Source organism: Artemia sp. Qi Xiang Cuo, chromosome 18 (assembly GCF_049724085.1).
Source record: "Artemia sp. Qi Xiang Cuo chromosome 18, ASM4972408v1, whole genome shotgun sequence".
NCBI classification, from domain to species: domain Eukaryota; kingdom Metazoa; phylum Arthropoda; class Branchiopoda; order Anostraca; family Artemiidae; genus Artemia; species Artemia sp. Qi Xiang Cuo.
This window is the reverse complement of record NC_142811.1, coordinates 47,724,567-47,740,775: the sequence shown is the minus strand read 5'-3', so window position 1 is coordinate 47,740,775 and position 16,209 is coordinate 47,724,567. Positions and strand designations below refer to the sequence as shown.

Sequence of the window (16,209 nt, the reverse complement as noted above, 5' to 3'; positions counted from 1 at the left end):
TTATCATCCTCAAAGATCTAATGTTCAGAACTTTTAACTACGTTGAAGAAAATTGCTGTCTCAAAATTTTGGTCGGATGGGTTTGAGAAGATAGTGGGCATGAGAGGGGGGTTAGTTGCCATCCAATCGCTTCGTACTATTAAACATAGCACTAGCTCTTTCAATTTCCAATCGAATGAGCTCTTTTTGAAGTCTCTACCAAAACGCTTTCTATAAAAACCTTGTATGTTCCAGGGCATAACTTACAACCCTTGCCCTGAGGGCTGTGAGGGGGTTGTTATCCTCAAAGAAATAATTTATAGACCTTTCAACTACGTTGAACAAAATAGTTATCTTTCGACCATTAAAAAGGGCACTACCCCTTTGAGTTTCCAATCGAATGAGCCTTTTTGAAGTTTCTACGACAACGCTTTCTATAAAAACCTTATATGCCCCCAGGGTATAACTTACAACCCTTGCCCTGAGGGCTGTGGGGGAGTGCCCTCCTCAAAAACATAATTTCTATCTGGAAATGAACTACGCAGAACAAAATGGCTATCTCAAAATTTTGATTGGACATGGTTGGGGAAATGGTGGGCGTGGAAGGGTTGCCTTAGTTGCCTTCCAATCGCTTTCGACTATTAAAAAGGGCTCAAGTCACTCCAATTTCCAATTGAATGATCCCTTTTTGAAGTTTCTACGACAGTACTTTCTATAAAAACCTTATATGCCCCAGGGTATAACTTACAGCCCTTGCACTGAGGGCTGTGAGTGGGTTGTCATCCTCAAAGACATAATTTCTGGACCTTTCAACTACGTTGAACAAAATAGTTATCTCAAATTTTGATTGGATGTGTTTGGGGAAATGGTTGGCGTGAGAGGGGGGTTACTTGCCCGCCAATCACTTTCGACTATTAAAAAGGGCACTAGCCTTTTCAATTTCCAATCAAATGATTTCTTTTTGATTTTTCTACGACAACGCTTTTTATAAAAAAAAAACCTTATAAGCCCCCCGGGCATAACTTACAACCCTTGTCCTGAGGACTATGGGGAGAGTGTCTTCCTCAAAAACATAATTTCTGGTCTTTTTAACTACGTCGAAAAAAATGGCTATCTCGAAATTTTGATTGGATGTGTTTGTGGAAACGGTGGATGCGAGAGGGGTATTAGTTATCCTCCAATCACATTCGACTATTAAAAAGGGCACGAACCCTTCTAATTTCCAATCGAATAAGCACTTTTTGAACCATATGTGCCACCAGGGCATAACTTACAACCCTTGCCCCGAGGGGTTTAGTTGACCTCAAATCACTTTTGACTATTAATAATGGCACTAGCCCTTTGAATTTCCAATTGAATGATCCCTTATTCAAGTTTCTACGACAAAGCTATCAATAAAAACTTTATATAAAGGGCATGCCCCCGTGGCATAACTTACAACCCTTACCCTGAGGACCGTGGGGGGAGTGTCATCCTCAAAGATATAATTTTCGGACCTTTCAACTACTTTGAACAAAATGGCAATCTCAAAATTTTGATTGGATGTGTTTGGATAAATGGTGGGCATTGAAGGGGGGTTTGTTGCCCTCTAATCACTTTTGACTGTTAAAAAGGGCACGAGCCATTTCAATTTCCAATCAAATGAGCCCGTTTTGAAGTTTCTACGACAACACTTTCTATAAAAACCTTATATGTCTCCAGGGCATAACTTACAACCCTTGCCCTGAGTGCTATGGGGGGTGTCATCCTCAAAGACCTAATTTCCGGAACTTTCAACTACGTTGAACAAAATGTCTATCTCAAAATTTTGATTGGATGTGCTTGGAGAAAAGGTGGGCGTGAGTGGGGGGCTAGTTGCCCTCCAATCGCTTTTGACAATTAAAAAGGGCACTAGCCATTTGAATTTCCAATTGAATGAGTCTTTTTTGAAGTTTCTACGACAACACTTTCTATAAAAACCTTATATGCCCCCAGGGGATAACTTACAACCCTTGCCCTGAGGGAGTGCCCTCCTCAAAAACATAATTTCTATCGGGAAATGAACTACGCTGAACAAAATGGCTATCTCAAAATTTTGATTCGATATGGTTGGGGAAATGGTGGGCGTGGAAGAGGTGTTAGTTGCCTTCCAATCGCTTTCGACTATCAAAAACGGCACAAGCCACTCCAATTTTCAATCGAATGAACCCTTTTATATATATATAATTATATATATATATATATATATATATATATATATATATATATATATATATATATATATATATATATATATATATATATATATATATATATATATATATATATATATATATATATATATATATATATATAAAATTATATATATCATTGCGCCAACATCGTTCTTTACTTAGGCAGCGCGATTGCGCTGCCTATGATGCTGTATCTATAACTTTCCCGATATTGTTGCTCATTTTCGGCAAAAACTTTTTGTTAGCTGTGTAGAATAATCGTCCTGGATGAAAAAAAACATTCTTTATAAAAAGCTGCTCTTGTTATTAGTTTTAGTTTGGTTCCAAAATTCTTTCGGACCAGTGGATCTCCAGGATGCGCTGAAGACAGTTATTTTTGAAACATTGAATTCGTTTCTCAAGCTGTTTCGTCAGTGCGCATGTCTCGCATCCATACGTTAGTACAGAGAGGACATTGCTATTTAGGAGTCGGAGTTTGAGCTTTAGAGAGTACGCAGCACTTTTCAAAATTATTCTTAATTTGGTAAAAGCATTGCCTGCACAAGTAATGCGTGTAGTAATTTTACGCTCGAGGCTCCCGTCAGATTTGATGAGGCTTCCAAGATACTCAAGGATCACAAGATTCTGTAACTTCATCTAGCTCATCTGAACCAACATTCAGTGGCCAAGACGGGGTTGAATTTTCGTTTTTACACATCACCTTCGTCTTTTGAGTACTAACTGACAACCCAACACACCTGGCTTTGTTCGAAAGCTCGGTGATGTTCTGTCGCATGTCTACTCTTAGATGAAAGAGGAGTGCAATGTCATTAACAAAATCACCTTCAAAGACAGTATGCCTCTCATTCAACTGTATCCCTCCAACAAAATGACAGGACCGAAGTACATAGTCAATGAGGCACATAGTCGTGAACGGCACAGGAAAGAGGATACAACCTTGTCGTACACCAGAATTTATCTGGAACCAAAAAACTTGAATCTTTGTTTTACATTATGCCTGCCGGCAGAAAATTGACCAAAGGTCCTTTTTTGTTTTACTGCCTATTCTTATTAATGGAAAAAAGACCTAATTTTTTAAAATAAATCATAGATGTACCTTAAAAATGACGTTGAGGGTTTAATTTTTTTGTTGACTTGGTGCCTTTGTTTACTAGATACTGTTTTCTGTATTTTTGTTGTTTTCACTTCTATTTGCATGACATTAAACCTGTTTTATGTTACTCCTCTCTGTTTTTCTTTTACCATCAATTGTCTAATGTAGATTGTGTCACCCCATTTGTCCGATAAGACGCAAATGCAAAATGTAATTTAATGCGAGAAACTACTTTCACTTCCTTTATCCAGAGGTCCCAATGAATCTTGTAATAGGAAGGTTTTAGAAATACTATTTGATTAAACTTGACTTTATTAGCTTGACCTTAAAACATTCTACTATAGCAAGTGTTATAATAGGAACTTTTTGCTACCAGTTGTTAAATCCTTTTGTGTTATGGCCTTTTAAGACTGATCCTGTGGTCCCAAACTTGGCCGCAAATCCCCTCCTCAGAAGCTGACAAGGGCCCACTGTGATAGTTACAATTAGGCAAATATCCTACTCAATCTTGAAAGAGGAAAAACTAGGTTATTTCTGAATTATTTATTGGCTTGAGAAATACGAACAAGAATATGGCTCGTCTAAAGATTTACAGGCACACATCAACAATCAATCAATAAATAACACTTACACTATAAATAATAAGCAATCTGGTCCATCCAAAGATTACGGTTAAAAATAGAGTTACGAAAAGCAAAGACTCTAGGACCCGTTTTCTAAAGTTAATTAAAAAAAAACTTTTTCCACAAAATAAGTTTTTCAAAGAAAAGTCAAGAACTCCATTAAAACAAAAATGATCAAAAACAAAATAAAATAATCTACCAAGCGTGAAACTACTACAAATCAGCATCGATAAATAAATGAAACCCAAAACGAACAGAAATTACAATAAATAACCGAGTCAAACTCAAAACGAGCAGAAATTAACATGATTTGGGCTCAAAACCCCTATGCCTTCCCAAGGCCAGAACATAATTTGCACTTAACTGAAAAAATATAAATGTTTTCCTTTTATAACTTTAATAAATCAAGTAATATTAACATTTTGATTACTAAATATTAGTAATCAATATTTATTAAACTATAATCAATATATTAAACTGACAATGCACATTCATTTGTATTTTTTTTGGTAATTGCTCTCCAATCACTTTCAACTACTAAAGAAGGCACTAGCCCTTTCAATTTCCAATCAAATGAGCCCTTTTGAAGTTTCTACAACAACGCTTTCTATAAAAACCTTACATGCCCAGGGGAATACCTTAGTCGGGCCCTGCGGGCTGAGACGGAGGGGGGGGGCTGTCATCCTCAAAGGCCTAAGGTCCAGAACTTTGAACTACGTTGAACAAAATGGGTATTTCAATTTTGAGTGGATGTGTTTGGGGAAATGGTGGGCGTGAGAGGGAGGCTAGTTGCCCTCCAATCACTTTCGTCTATTAAAAAGGGCACTAGCCCTCTCTATTTCCAGTTGAATGAGCCCCTCTTGAAGGTTTTACGACAACGCTATTTTATAAAAAAAAACCTTATATGCCCCCAGGGCATAACTAACAACCTTTGCCCTGGGGGCTCCCGGGAGTTTGTCATCGTCAAATGTATAATTTCCAGAACTTTCCACTACGTTGAACAAACTCGTTATCTCGAATTTTTGATTGAATGTGTTTGGGGAAATGGTGGGCGTGAGAGGGGGGCTAGTTGCCCTCCAATCACTTTCGTCTATTAAAAAGGGCACTAGCCCTCTCTATTTCCAGTTGAATGAGCCCCTCTTGAAGGTTTTACGACAACGCTATTTTATAAAAAGAAACCTTATATGCCCCCAGGGCATAACTAACAACCTTTGCCCTGGGGGCTCCCGGGAGTTTGTCATCCTCAAATATATAAGTTCCAGAACTTTCAACTACGTTGAACAAAATGGCTATCTCTGAACTTTGATTGAATGTGTTTGGGGATATGGTGGGCGTGAGAGGGGGGTTAATTACTCTCCATTCACTTTCGAATATTAAAAAGGGCACTAGCCCTTTCAATTTCCAATCAAATGAGCCCTTTTTGAAATTTCTGCTACAACTTTCTATATAAACCTTATATGCCCCCAGGGCATAACTTACAATCCTTGCACTGAGGACTTTGAGGGGGCTATCATCCTAAAATACCTCATTTCTAGAACTTATCAACTATGTTGAACAAAATGGATATCTCAAAACTTTGATTGGATGTGTTTGGGGAAAAGGTGGGCTTGAGAGTGGGGTTAGTTGCCCTCCAATCACTTTTGACTATTAAAATGGGTACTAGCCCTCTCAATTTCCAGTTGAATGAGCCCCTCTTGAAGGTTTTACGACAACGCTATTTTATAAAAAACCTTATATGCCCCCAGGGCATAACTAACAACCTTTGCCCTGGGGGCTCTGGGGAGTTTGTCATCCTCAAATATATAATTTCCAGAACTTTCAACTACGTTTAACAAAATGGCTATCTCTAAACTTTGATTGAATGTGTTTGGCGAAATGGAAGGCGTGAGAGGGGGGTTAATAACTCTCCATTCACTTTCGACTATTAAAAAGAGCACTAGCACTTTTAATTTCCAATCAAATGAGCCCTTTTTGAAGTTTCTACAACATCGCTTTCTATTAAAACCTTATGTGCCCCCAGGGCATAACTTAAAACCTTTGCCCTGAGGGCTCTGAGAGGGAGGGCGTCATCCTTAAAGACCTAACTTCCAAAACTTTCAACTACGTTGAATAAAATGGCTATCTAAAAATTTTGATTGGATATGTTTGGGGAAAAGGTGGGCGTGAGAAGGGGGTTAGATGCCCTCTAATCACTTTCTACTTTTAAAAAGGGCACTAGCCCTTTGATTTTCCAATCGAATGAGACTTTTTTAAGTTTCTACGATAACGCTTTCTATAAAAACCTTATATGCCCCCAGGGCATAACGTACAACCCTTGCCCTGAGGGCTTGAGGGAGTGTCCTCCTCAAAAACATAATTTCTATCTAGATATCAACTACGCTGAACAAAATGGCTACCTCAAAATTTTGATTGGACGTGTTTCGGGAAATGGTGGGCGTGGAAGGGGTGTTAGTTGCCTTTCGATCACTCTCGACTATTAAAAAGGGCACAGGCCTCTCCAATTTCCAATTGAATGAGCCCTTTTCGAAGTTTCTGCGACAACTTCTTCGATACAAAGTGCCCTGATCAAAAGGAATAAAATAATAAATAATACATTGTGCCAACATCGTTCTTATATGCCCCCAGGGCATAACTTAAAACCCTTGCCCAGAGGGCCGTGGGGGAGTGTCCTCCTCAAAAACATAATTTCTATCTGGAAATCAACTACGCTGAACAAAAGGGTTATCTCAAAATTTTGATTGGATGTGTTTGGGGAAATGGTTGGCTTGGAAGGCGCGTTTGTTCCCTTCCAATCCCTTTCGACTATTAAAAAGGGCACTAGCCGTTCCAATTTCCATTTGAATGAGCCAGTTTCTACGACAACTCCTTCGATACGAAGTGCCCTGGTATGGAAGAACAAAATAAATAATACATTGTGCCAACAGCGTTCTTTACTTTGGCTGCGCTATTGCGCTCCCAATGATTTGGGGCTTACATGCTCTATTCTCTAACCGTAATTTTGAGCTCTTGACTCCGTATCTCATCCCACATCCCTTGTGCTAGCAAGGAAATGTTAATTTCAAAATGCCCTGTATTTCCTATATTTTCCTTATCTGACTTACTACAAGTTTTCATAACTATGCAATTTCAAACTACGCAGTTTTGCATTTTGTGTATTCTCTTTTTTATTTGGCTACTTAATATAGTCGATCCTTTAATTAGCAATTCTCCGCCCCACTAAGCCACCTGAGGCTAAGACATATGTATATGCTTCTTATTCATACCATTCCAAACAGTTTGTTGTAACGTACTGTAAGTCAGGAGCGACCCGGCTCAATAGTAACCGAAACTCTAAAAAACGGAAATTTGATACCAAGAGACATATCAAAAGAATCAGATTTTAATGCTGATTTCATTAATATAAATTTCATCAAGTTTAGTCCTACCCATCGAAAGTTACGCGCCTGAGAACATTTGCCTGATTTTCGAAAAAAGGGGGAAACACCCTTTAAAAATTATAGAACCTTAATGAAAATAACACCAATAGATTCAACGTAAGAGAACCCTACTGTAGAGATTCCAAGCTCCTTTATGCAAAAATGTGGAATTTTGCATTTTTTACCAAAAGAAAGATCACGGATGCGTGTTCATTTTTTTTTTTTTTTTTTTTTTTTTTTTTTTTTTTTTTTTCAGGCGGGATTTTATCAACCCAGTGGTCCTAGAACATCGTGGGAGGCCTCATTCGAACGGAAATTAAAAGTTCTAGTGCCCTTTTTAATTGACCAAAAAAAATGGGAGGCAACTAGGCCCCCTCCCACGCTCATTTTTGTCCTAAAATCACCCGATCAAAATTTTGAGATAGCCAGTTTGTTCAACATGGTGGAAAATATAATAAATATGTGTTTTCGGATGACTTAATCCCCCTATGTCCCTCGAGAGAGGGTTGAACGTTATTAGCTCAACCCATGGTTTATATTTAGTATTTCTTATGGTGAAGTGTATAGACTTTGTCAAGGGGGATTTTCTCAGGTAGTGGGGGGGATGGGTAGGGGTTTGTGTTGGAGGATCTTTTTATGGAGGAAGGGACATTTCTATGAATGGGGCGCCGGATTTCTCAGCATTATTTAAAAAACGATCAGAAATTCAATATAAACAAAAGTTTTTCAACTGAAAGTAAGGAGCAACATCAAAACTTAAAACATCCAGAAATTATTACGTATATGATTGGGTTCGCCCCCTAGTCATTACCTCGCTCTTTAAGCCAAAGATTTTTTTTTTTTTTTAGTACTTTAATAAGAGCTATTTATTCTAATTAACGGCCTTTGTGATTAAGGGGTCATTTTTAAAGAACTGGAACAAAATTCTGACTGTAACGTAAAGAGCGAGGTATCAACTAGGGGGCGAACCCCCTAATATACGTATTAAAAATACATGAATATAAAAGTTCGTTACGTATGTTAATTCGTAAGTTACGTATATTTATTACTAATAAAAACGTTCGTAAATAAAATTAAACAACTTTCGAGAAATTTTGGTAGATTATTTTATTTTGTTTTTGATCATTTTTGTTTTAATGGAGTTCTTGACTTTTCTTTGAAAAACTTATTTTGTGGAAAAATTTTTTTTTAATTAACTTTAGAAAACGGGTCCTAGAGTCTTTGCTTTTCGTAACTCTATTTTTAACCGTAATCTTTGGATGGACCAGATTGCTTATTATTTATAGTGTAAGTGTTATTTATTGATTGATTGTTGATGTGTGCCTGTAAATCTTTAGACGAGCCATATTCTTGTTCGTATTTCTCAAGCCAATAAATAATTCAGAAATAACCTAGTTTTTCCTCTTTCAAGATTGAGTAGGATATTTGCCTAATTGTAACTATCCCTTGTCAGCTTCTGAGGAGGGGATTTGCGGCCAAGTTTGGGACCACAGGATCAGTCTTAAAAGGCCATAACACAAAAGGATTTAACAACTGGTAGCAAAAAGTTCCTATTATAACACTTGCTATAGTAGAATGTTTTAAGGTCAAGCTAATAAAGTCAAGTTTAATCAAATAGTATTTCTAAAACCTTCCTATTACAAGATTCATTGGGACCTCTGGATAAAGGAAGTGAAAGTAGTTTCTCGCATTAAATTACATTTTGCATTTGCGTCTTATCGGACAAATGGGGTGACACAATCTACATTAGACAATTGATGGTAAAAGAAAAACAGAGAGGAGTAACATAAAACAGGTTTAATGTCATGCAAATAGAAGTGAAAACAACAAAAATACAGAAAACAGTATCTAGTAAACAAAGGCACCAAGTCAACAAAAAAATTAAACCCTCAACGTCATTTTTAAGGTACATCTATGATTTATTTTAAAAAATTAGGTCTTTTTTCCATTAATAAGAATAGGCAGTAAAACAAAAAAGGACCTTTGGTCAATTTTCTGCCGGCAGGCATAATGTAAAACAAAGATTCAAGTTTTTTGGTTCCAGATAAATTCTGGTGTACGACAAGGTTGTATCCTCTTTCCTGTGCCGTTCACGACTATGTGCCTCATTGACTATGTACTTCGGTCCTGTCATTTTGTTGGAGGGATACAGTTGAATGAGAGGCATACTGTCTTTGAAGGTGATTTTGTTAATGACATTGCACTCCTCTTTCATCTAAGAGTAGACATGCGACAGAACATCACCGAGCTTTCGAACAAAGCCAGGTGTGTTGGGTTGTCAGTTAGTACTCAAAAGACGAAGGTGATGTGTAAAAACGAAAATTCAACCCCGTCTTGGCCACTGAATGTTGGTTCAGATGAGCTAGATGAAGTTACAGAATCTTGTGATCCTTGAGTATCTTGGAAGCCTCATCAAATCTGACGGGAGCCTCGAGCGTAAAATTACTACACGCGTTAGTTCTGCAGGCAATGCTTTTACCAAATTAAGAATAGTTTGGAAAAAGCGCTGCGTACTTTCTAAAGCTCAAACTCCGACTCCTAAATAGCAATGTCCTCTCTGTACTAACGTATGGATGCGAGACATGGGCACTGACGAAACAGCTGGAGAAACGAATACAATGTTTCAAAAATAACTGTCTTCAGCGCATCCTGGGGATCCACTGTTCCGAAAGAATTTTGGAACCAAACTAAAACTAATAACAAGAGCAGCTTTTTATAAAGAATGTTTTTTTTCATCCAGGACGATTATTCTACACAGCTAACAAAAAGTTTTTGCCGAAAATGAGCAACAATATCGGGAAAGTTATAGATACAGCATCATAGGCAGCGCAATCGCGCTGCCTAAGTAAAGAACGATGTTGGCGCAATGATATATATAATTTTATATATATATATATATATATATATATATATATATATATATATATAAAACGAACTGAAATTATTCCGTATAAGAAAGTGGCTGTCCCCTCCTCAACGCCTCGCTCATTACGCTAAAGTTTGACTCTTTCTCACATCTCTTTTTTTTAACAATAATAGCGTAAAGAGCGAGGCGTTGAGGAGGGGACAGCCCCTTTCATATACGGAATAATTTCTGTTCGTTTTAAGTTTTAATGTCACTCCTTACTTTCAGTTAAAGAAACTTGTTTTTTTTTTATTTAATTGTAGAGAGCTTGACTTCCTTTCATGAAGATTAAACTTTATTCAAATGTTTTTCGTGGCTTGTTCCTGGCCCAATCTTTGCATTCCTGCTTTTTTATTGGCCTTTGGTAGATTGCAAAAAAATTTGGCTTTCAACAACCTGTCACCTTTCACCTGTAAGTCTTTTTTTCACTATTGTCCTAGGCATTGGAATCAAACTCTTTTTTTTTACCAATTACGATGTACAGTCAGTCAAACGAGTTCCAAAAATTATTCCTTGACAATTTGTCTGGAGAATGCATCATATATCTTAAGTTTTTTTCATCACAGCCTTTTTTTTAGAAAATAATGTTAATTTAAAAAAAAAGTATAAGTGTGACTTTTTGGTCAGAATTCTAAAATTTGACAAAAGAGGGGGAAATGACCATTTAAAACCGAAGTGGTACTCGAGTCCTCTAATTCTATGCAGGTAAGCACATGAATTTAATCTTTTGTTTCGACTTCAACCCATTTCTGCAATAAACGTGGAGCCATCACCTCAGCATTCATATTGCACATTTAGTTCAAATATGGCTGTGCAGGATATATAAAACCCCTTCAAAATCTGATAGATAAATAAAAATAGTCTTTTTTGTTTGTTGTTGGAAAATAATTTTTGTTTTTATTTTCAAGGCACCAAGTACATCAAACTGCTTGTTCTTGATGACGCTGATGAGATGTTGTCTCGTGGTTTCGAGGAACAGATTTATGATGTCTTTAAGTATCTCAGTGAAGATATCCAGGTCATCCTTTTGTGTGCTACTATGACAGGTGTGTGCTACTATATAGAAGATGAATATGATGTAGTGAAAGCTACTAAAAATTTGATGAAAAACCCTATTCATATTTTGATCAAACAAGAAGAGTTGAATTCTGAGGGTAAGTATCAAAAAGCACTATTGCGTTCAGCACAATTCAAATATGTACTACTGAGGCCCCAACAATCAATCTTTTTAATTTTTCCTACTGAACTATATTGCCAACTATATTTCTAACTGAACAATGAAACCCTGTACTACTGGTTTTTTCATTTGAGTATTTTCTTTCAACAGAAACAAGAAGCTCAACCGATTGTGTCGTTCATTTAGGTCTCAGAAAGTAACTGTCTTCCAAAACCTTGAACTCTTTTTGTCAGAAACAATTCTGTAAACATCTTTTTTTTTTTAGCTTTTGTGTAATAATACTATCAAATTTGTCATCAGCTGTATCATACACACTTAAATACCGTATTCAGTTAGGTTCAAGTATCATTTGTGAAATATCTATTTAATGCTATTTGATTTTGGGCATTTATATTGGAATATTCATCTTAGATTTTATAGATCGTAGACAATATTGATCTTAGAAAGTTTGGAAACCATCAAATACCAACTTTGGTAGATATAAAGCACCCTCTGTCCTTAGCGTGTTTTATTTAGGTTTTGTACATTAAACTATAAGTTTGTGATGTATGGCCAGCAAGCCTATAAATCCTTAAATAGTAACTTTGTTGGAAATCAAGCCCCATTTGGAAAATATAAATATTTTTGTTTGATCTTAGATTCTATAGTTCAATTTCAACCCTTGGTCCCCCACTCCGGTGGAAACCTAGTACCAATTAGTATCAATCCGTACTAAACGTGTTGTCATAAACTTCCATTATTGTCTCTGTTAAAGGTCTCATGCAAGTTTTCAGGGAGGTAGTTGAAATTGAGAAATATATACACCAAAATTTCGCCCTTAATAGAGATACCGGTGAAACTTGCCAAGCCTTACTTATAATAAACTTAAAATTTCGATTCTTTATGCTATTTTTATTCACAAACCGCTATTCCGCAATTCATTTTTGATAAAAAAAAAAATTTTATTAAAGAATTACCCTATGCTAACATCCAGCTGAAAGGCAATGCTATAGCATTGCCTCTGATACCGGTGAAACTTACCTAGACCTTTCTTGTAATAAACTAAAAAATTTCGATTCTTTATGCTATTTTTTATTCACAAACCGCTTTTTCGCAATCCATTTTTGATAATACAATACCTGGTAAGCGATTAAAGTTGAAAAAACTTTACATGAAATGACTTCCCAGGTTTGAATAGCCATTCAATGTTTGATGCTTTTATTTAGTTGCCCTTTCACCGTTACTTAGAAAATACCCACTTTAATTTATGTTTTGTTTTTATTTTTAGGACTTTTACCTGTATATTTTCTACTCTTTATTTACTTTAGTGTACTAAGGACAATTACACGGAGGTCACGACCGAAATATCTGTATATTTATCTTTCCTTTTTTCATTAGCTGGAAACACCCTCTTTTTTATAGTCACAATTTGTTTCATTTTGTAAACTTGTTTTTGTTTAGGAAACTCGTATGGGAATCATAATCTTTTTCAATGGAAGCATTTTATCATTTATGACCGTTCTTCACATAATTCTTGAAGGATTATGAAGAGCAGCAAGGGGGAACATTTCTGTCAGAAAAAATTTGGCAAAGGGGAGGGGATATTTGCTAGGACATGAGCCCTGGAGCCATATTTTGGGCAATTACCCACAGATCTTCCCTTCTGCACGCACATCGTACAGATTAAAAATTCTGGATGACTAAATCAAGCAAGTTATGATAATTGCATCATGTTTGAATTATTATTATTAGTATGTTCTTCTGATGGATGTGTATAGTGCACTTACCCTCAGGTTGTGATCAGCTAACTTAGAAACCTTTATTACGATTTAGACCATTAGGTACAACATCAAACACTTTTGTAAAATTTATGCACAGTCTAATACTTTTTGAATGGCCTTACTTTGATCGTAATAAATTCATAGTGGTTAACATTTATTTTTGTTACATTCCCTAAATGAATGGCTCACCTGGGGCCTTTTAATCATACAGACGTGAATTAAAACGCCCTTCCTGCTGTCTTGGCCTTGGGGGCCTTTGTGCTGTGTTGTTTTTTGTTTTGTTTTTCTTTAAACTGCACTCATCATATTGTCCTGAAAAGACACTTTCTTTTGCCTTTCTTCGAAGTCATATGGGGCTTTGTAGTACATGAGACGTTAGACCCGATAGTTTACCCTCCAATCGGTTTTCAAATCTCAAAAGGGTGTTAGAACTCTGAGCTTGCAAAATGACCGTCGAGTCTAAATGGAATCACAAATTGAAAACTCCCGCTTCGCTTTCAACTAAGTGGGGTGCCCTCATCTAATGAAAGATTTCTAATTGCAGGTATTAAACATTTTTACAGTTATTACAGTTATCACATTAACATGTCGGAAGAGAACAGACAGAAAATCGAAACTCTCAGATACTTGTACAATAAATTGTCTGAACGTGACCGTTACGACACATTGCATATCACCCAGGCTATAATTTTTTGCAAAGATTTTCATGTGGTTGACTCTATAAGGAGGATCTATGGGCATCATTTTCCACTCCACGTTTTTTCCGAGGTAAGGTTTTATTTTGTATTTAATCCATGTTTATATGACTAAATGGTCGTAATATATTAACTTTTAGCAGATACAACTGAATAATGCGATGAAAATCCGGTGTTGCTTTTAGGACTTGTATTATTTTCACTAGTATTTTGCTTGATTAGCAAGTACCAGTAGAGTTTGTCCAGTCATCAGTGATAATAGAGTGTATTATAGAGTGGTAATAGAGGTACTATATGGGGAAAAAATGTTTTTTATTATAACAAAATATGCACTTTACTGAAAAAATATGAATTTTTTTACTTTTATAACTTTAATAAATCAAATAATATTAACATTTTGATTACTAAATATCAGTGTATGTATTTTAAACTGACAATGCTCATTCATTTGTATTTTTTCAGTAAAGTGCAAATTTTATTCCTGCCTTGGGAAGGCATAGGGGTTTTGCGCCCAACTTATGTTAATTTCTGCTCGTTTTGAGTTTGACTCGGTTGTTTATTTTAATTTCTGTTCGTTTTGGGGTTTCATTTATTTATCGATGCTGATTTGTGGTAGTTTCACGCTTGGTAGATTGTTTGATTTTATTTTTTCTCATGGTTTGATTAATTGAGTTCTTTACTTTTCTTTGAAAACTCATTTTGTTGAAAATTTTTTTTGATTAATTTCTGTTAGTTTTATATTGACATAGTCTTTTCAGGGAAAAGAAAAATAATACTTTAAATCTTTTCGTTTTTTAAGACTTAATAGTTTGGCCTGATATTTGTATGCTGGAAACATTTTCAGCAATTTTTAACAACATACACCCTCTTAAAAATCTGGACACAAATAGTACTGTTTAATTTAGTTTCGTACCTCTTCTGGTTGACCTGAAATGAAGAACTTGATGCCATTCGCAAAAAAATCTGTTTACTTTCTTTGATAGCTTGGATACACTTACGCTATTTTTATTTTGCTAAATTTTAAGAGCAGAATTAGCCCCGAAAGTTTTAACATAATATCCTCAGTCGTTCTTGGGATACTGCTGAGATGCCTTAATGGGAATTAGCATTATCACAGTGCATTTTAATTTAATCTTAAGGCAACATTTAGTTTTTAAACATAATGGGCAAATGGGTGGGTGGGAGTGGAAGGGGGATTAGTTGCCCTCCAATCACTTTCGACTATTATAAGGGCATCAGCGCTTTCTATTTTAAATCGAATGAGCCCTTTTCGAAGTTCCCACGACAACTCCTTCGATACGAGGTGCCCTGGTCTAAACAACAACAAAAAGTAATACATTATACCCACATTGATCTTTACTATAAAAAATGTCAACCCTTCCAATCACTTTCGACTATTAAAAAGGGCACTAGGCCTTTCAATTTCCAATCGAATGAACCCTACTTTAAACGACAACGCGTTCTATGAACAACTTATATGTCACCAGGGCATAAATTACAACCCTTATACTAAGGTGTCTTAGGGTGGCTGTCGTCCTCCAAGACCGAATTTCCAGAACTTTGAACTACGTTAAACTACATTGCTATCTCAAAATATGGATTTGATAGGTTTGGGGAAATGGTGGGTGTGAGAGGGGTGGTAGTCGCTCTCCAATCACTTTCAACTATTGAAAATGGCCCTAGCCCTTTCAATTTCCAATCAAATGAGCCCTTTTGAAGTTTTACGATAAAATTTTCAATAAAAATCTCATATGCCCCCAGGGCATAACTTACAATCCGTGCCCTGAGGCGCTGGGGGGGGTCATTCTCAAAGACCTAATTTCCTGAACTTTCTACTACGTTGAACAAAATTGCTATCTGAAAATTTTGACTGGATGTGTTTGGAGGAATGATGGGCGTGAGAGGGGGGTTAGTTACCCTCCAGTCACTTTTGACTATTACGAAAGGCACTAGCCCTCTCAGTTTCAAATTGAATGAGCCCCTTTTGAAGTTTTACGACAACTCTATCTATAAAAATCTTACTTGCCCCCACGGAAGAACTTACAACCTTTGCGCTTGGAGCTCTGGGGGTTTGTCATCCTTAAATACATAATTTTCAGAACTTTCAACTACGTTGAACAAAAAGGCTATTGTTGGAACCCTTGGTACCAAATTTTTCAGATAAATGCCCTTCCCAGATTCTTTTCTTTTGGTCCCTTAATTGTTTTCCTTCCCCAAGCAATAATTATTAATTTTCCTTTAATTTTGGTGGTACCATTGTCTGTCCTCCTAAATGCGTAGTTGGTTACACAGACAACGAGGCATTAAGTGCGCCGCTGGGGATGTTTGACCAGTAATGAGTATGCCCT

At 36.4% G+C, this 16,209-nt stretch overlaps 1 protein-coding gene across 1 annotated transcript in view; it reads left to right on the top strand.

Moving 5' to 3' along the window:
* Positions 1-16,209, top strand: part of LOC148941581 (uncharacterized) — a 194,480-nt gene that overhangs the window by 163,373 nt on the left and 14,898 nt on the right. The window contains exons 11-12 of the mRNA XM_089104205.1: positions 11,138-11,383; positions 13,711-13,934. Coding sequence (XP_088960331.1) covers positions 11,138-11,383; positions 13,711-13,934 — 470 coding nt within the window. The remainder of the gene's footprint in view (positions 1-11,137; positions 11,384-13,710; positions 13,935-16,209) is intronic.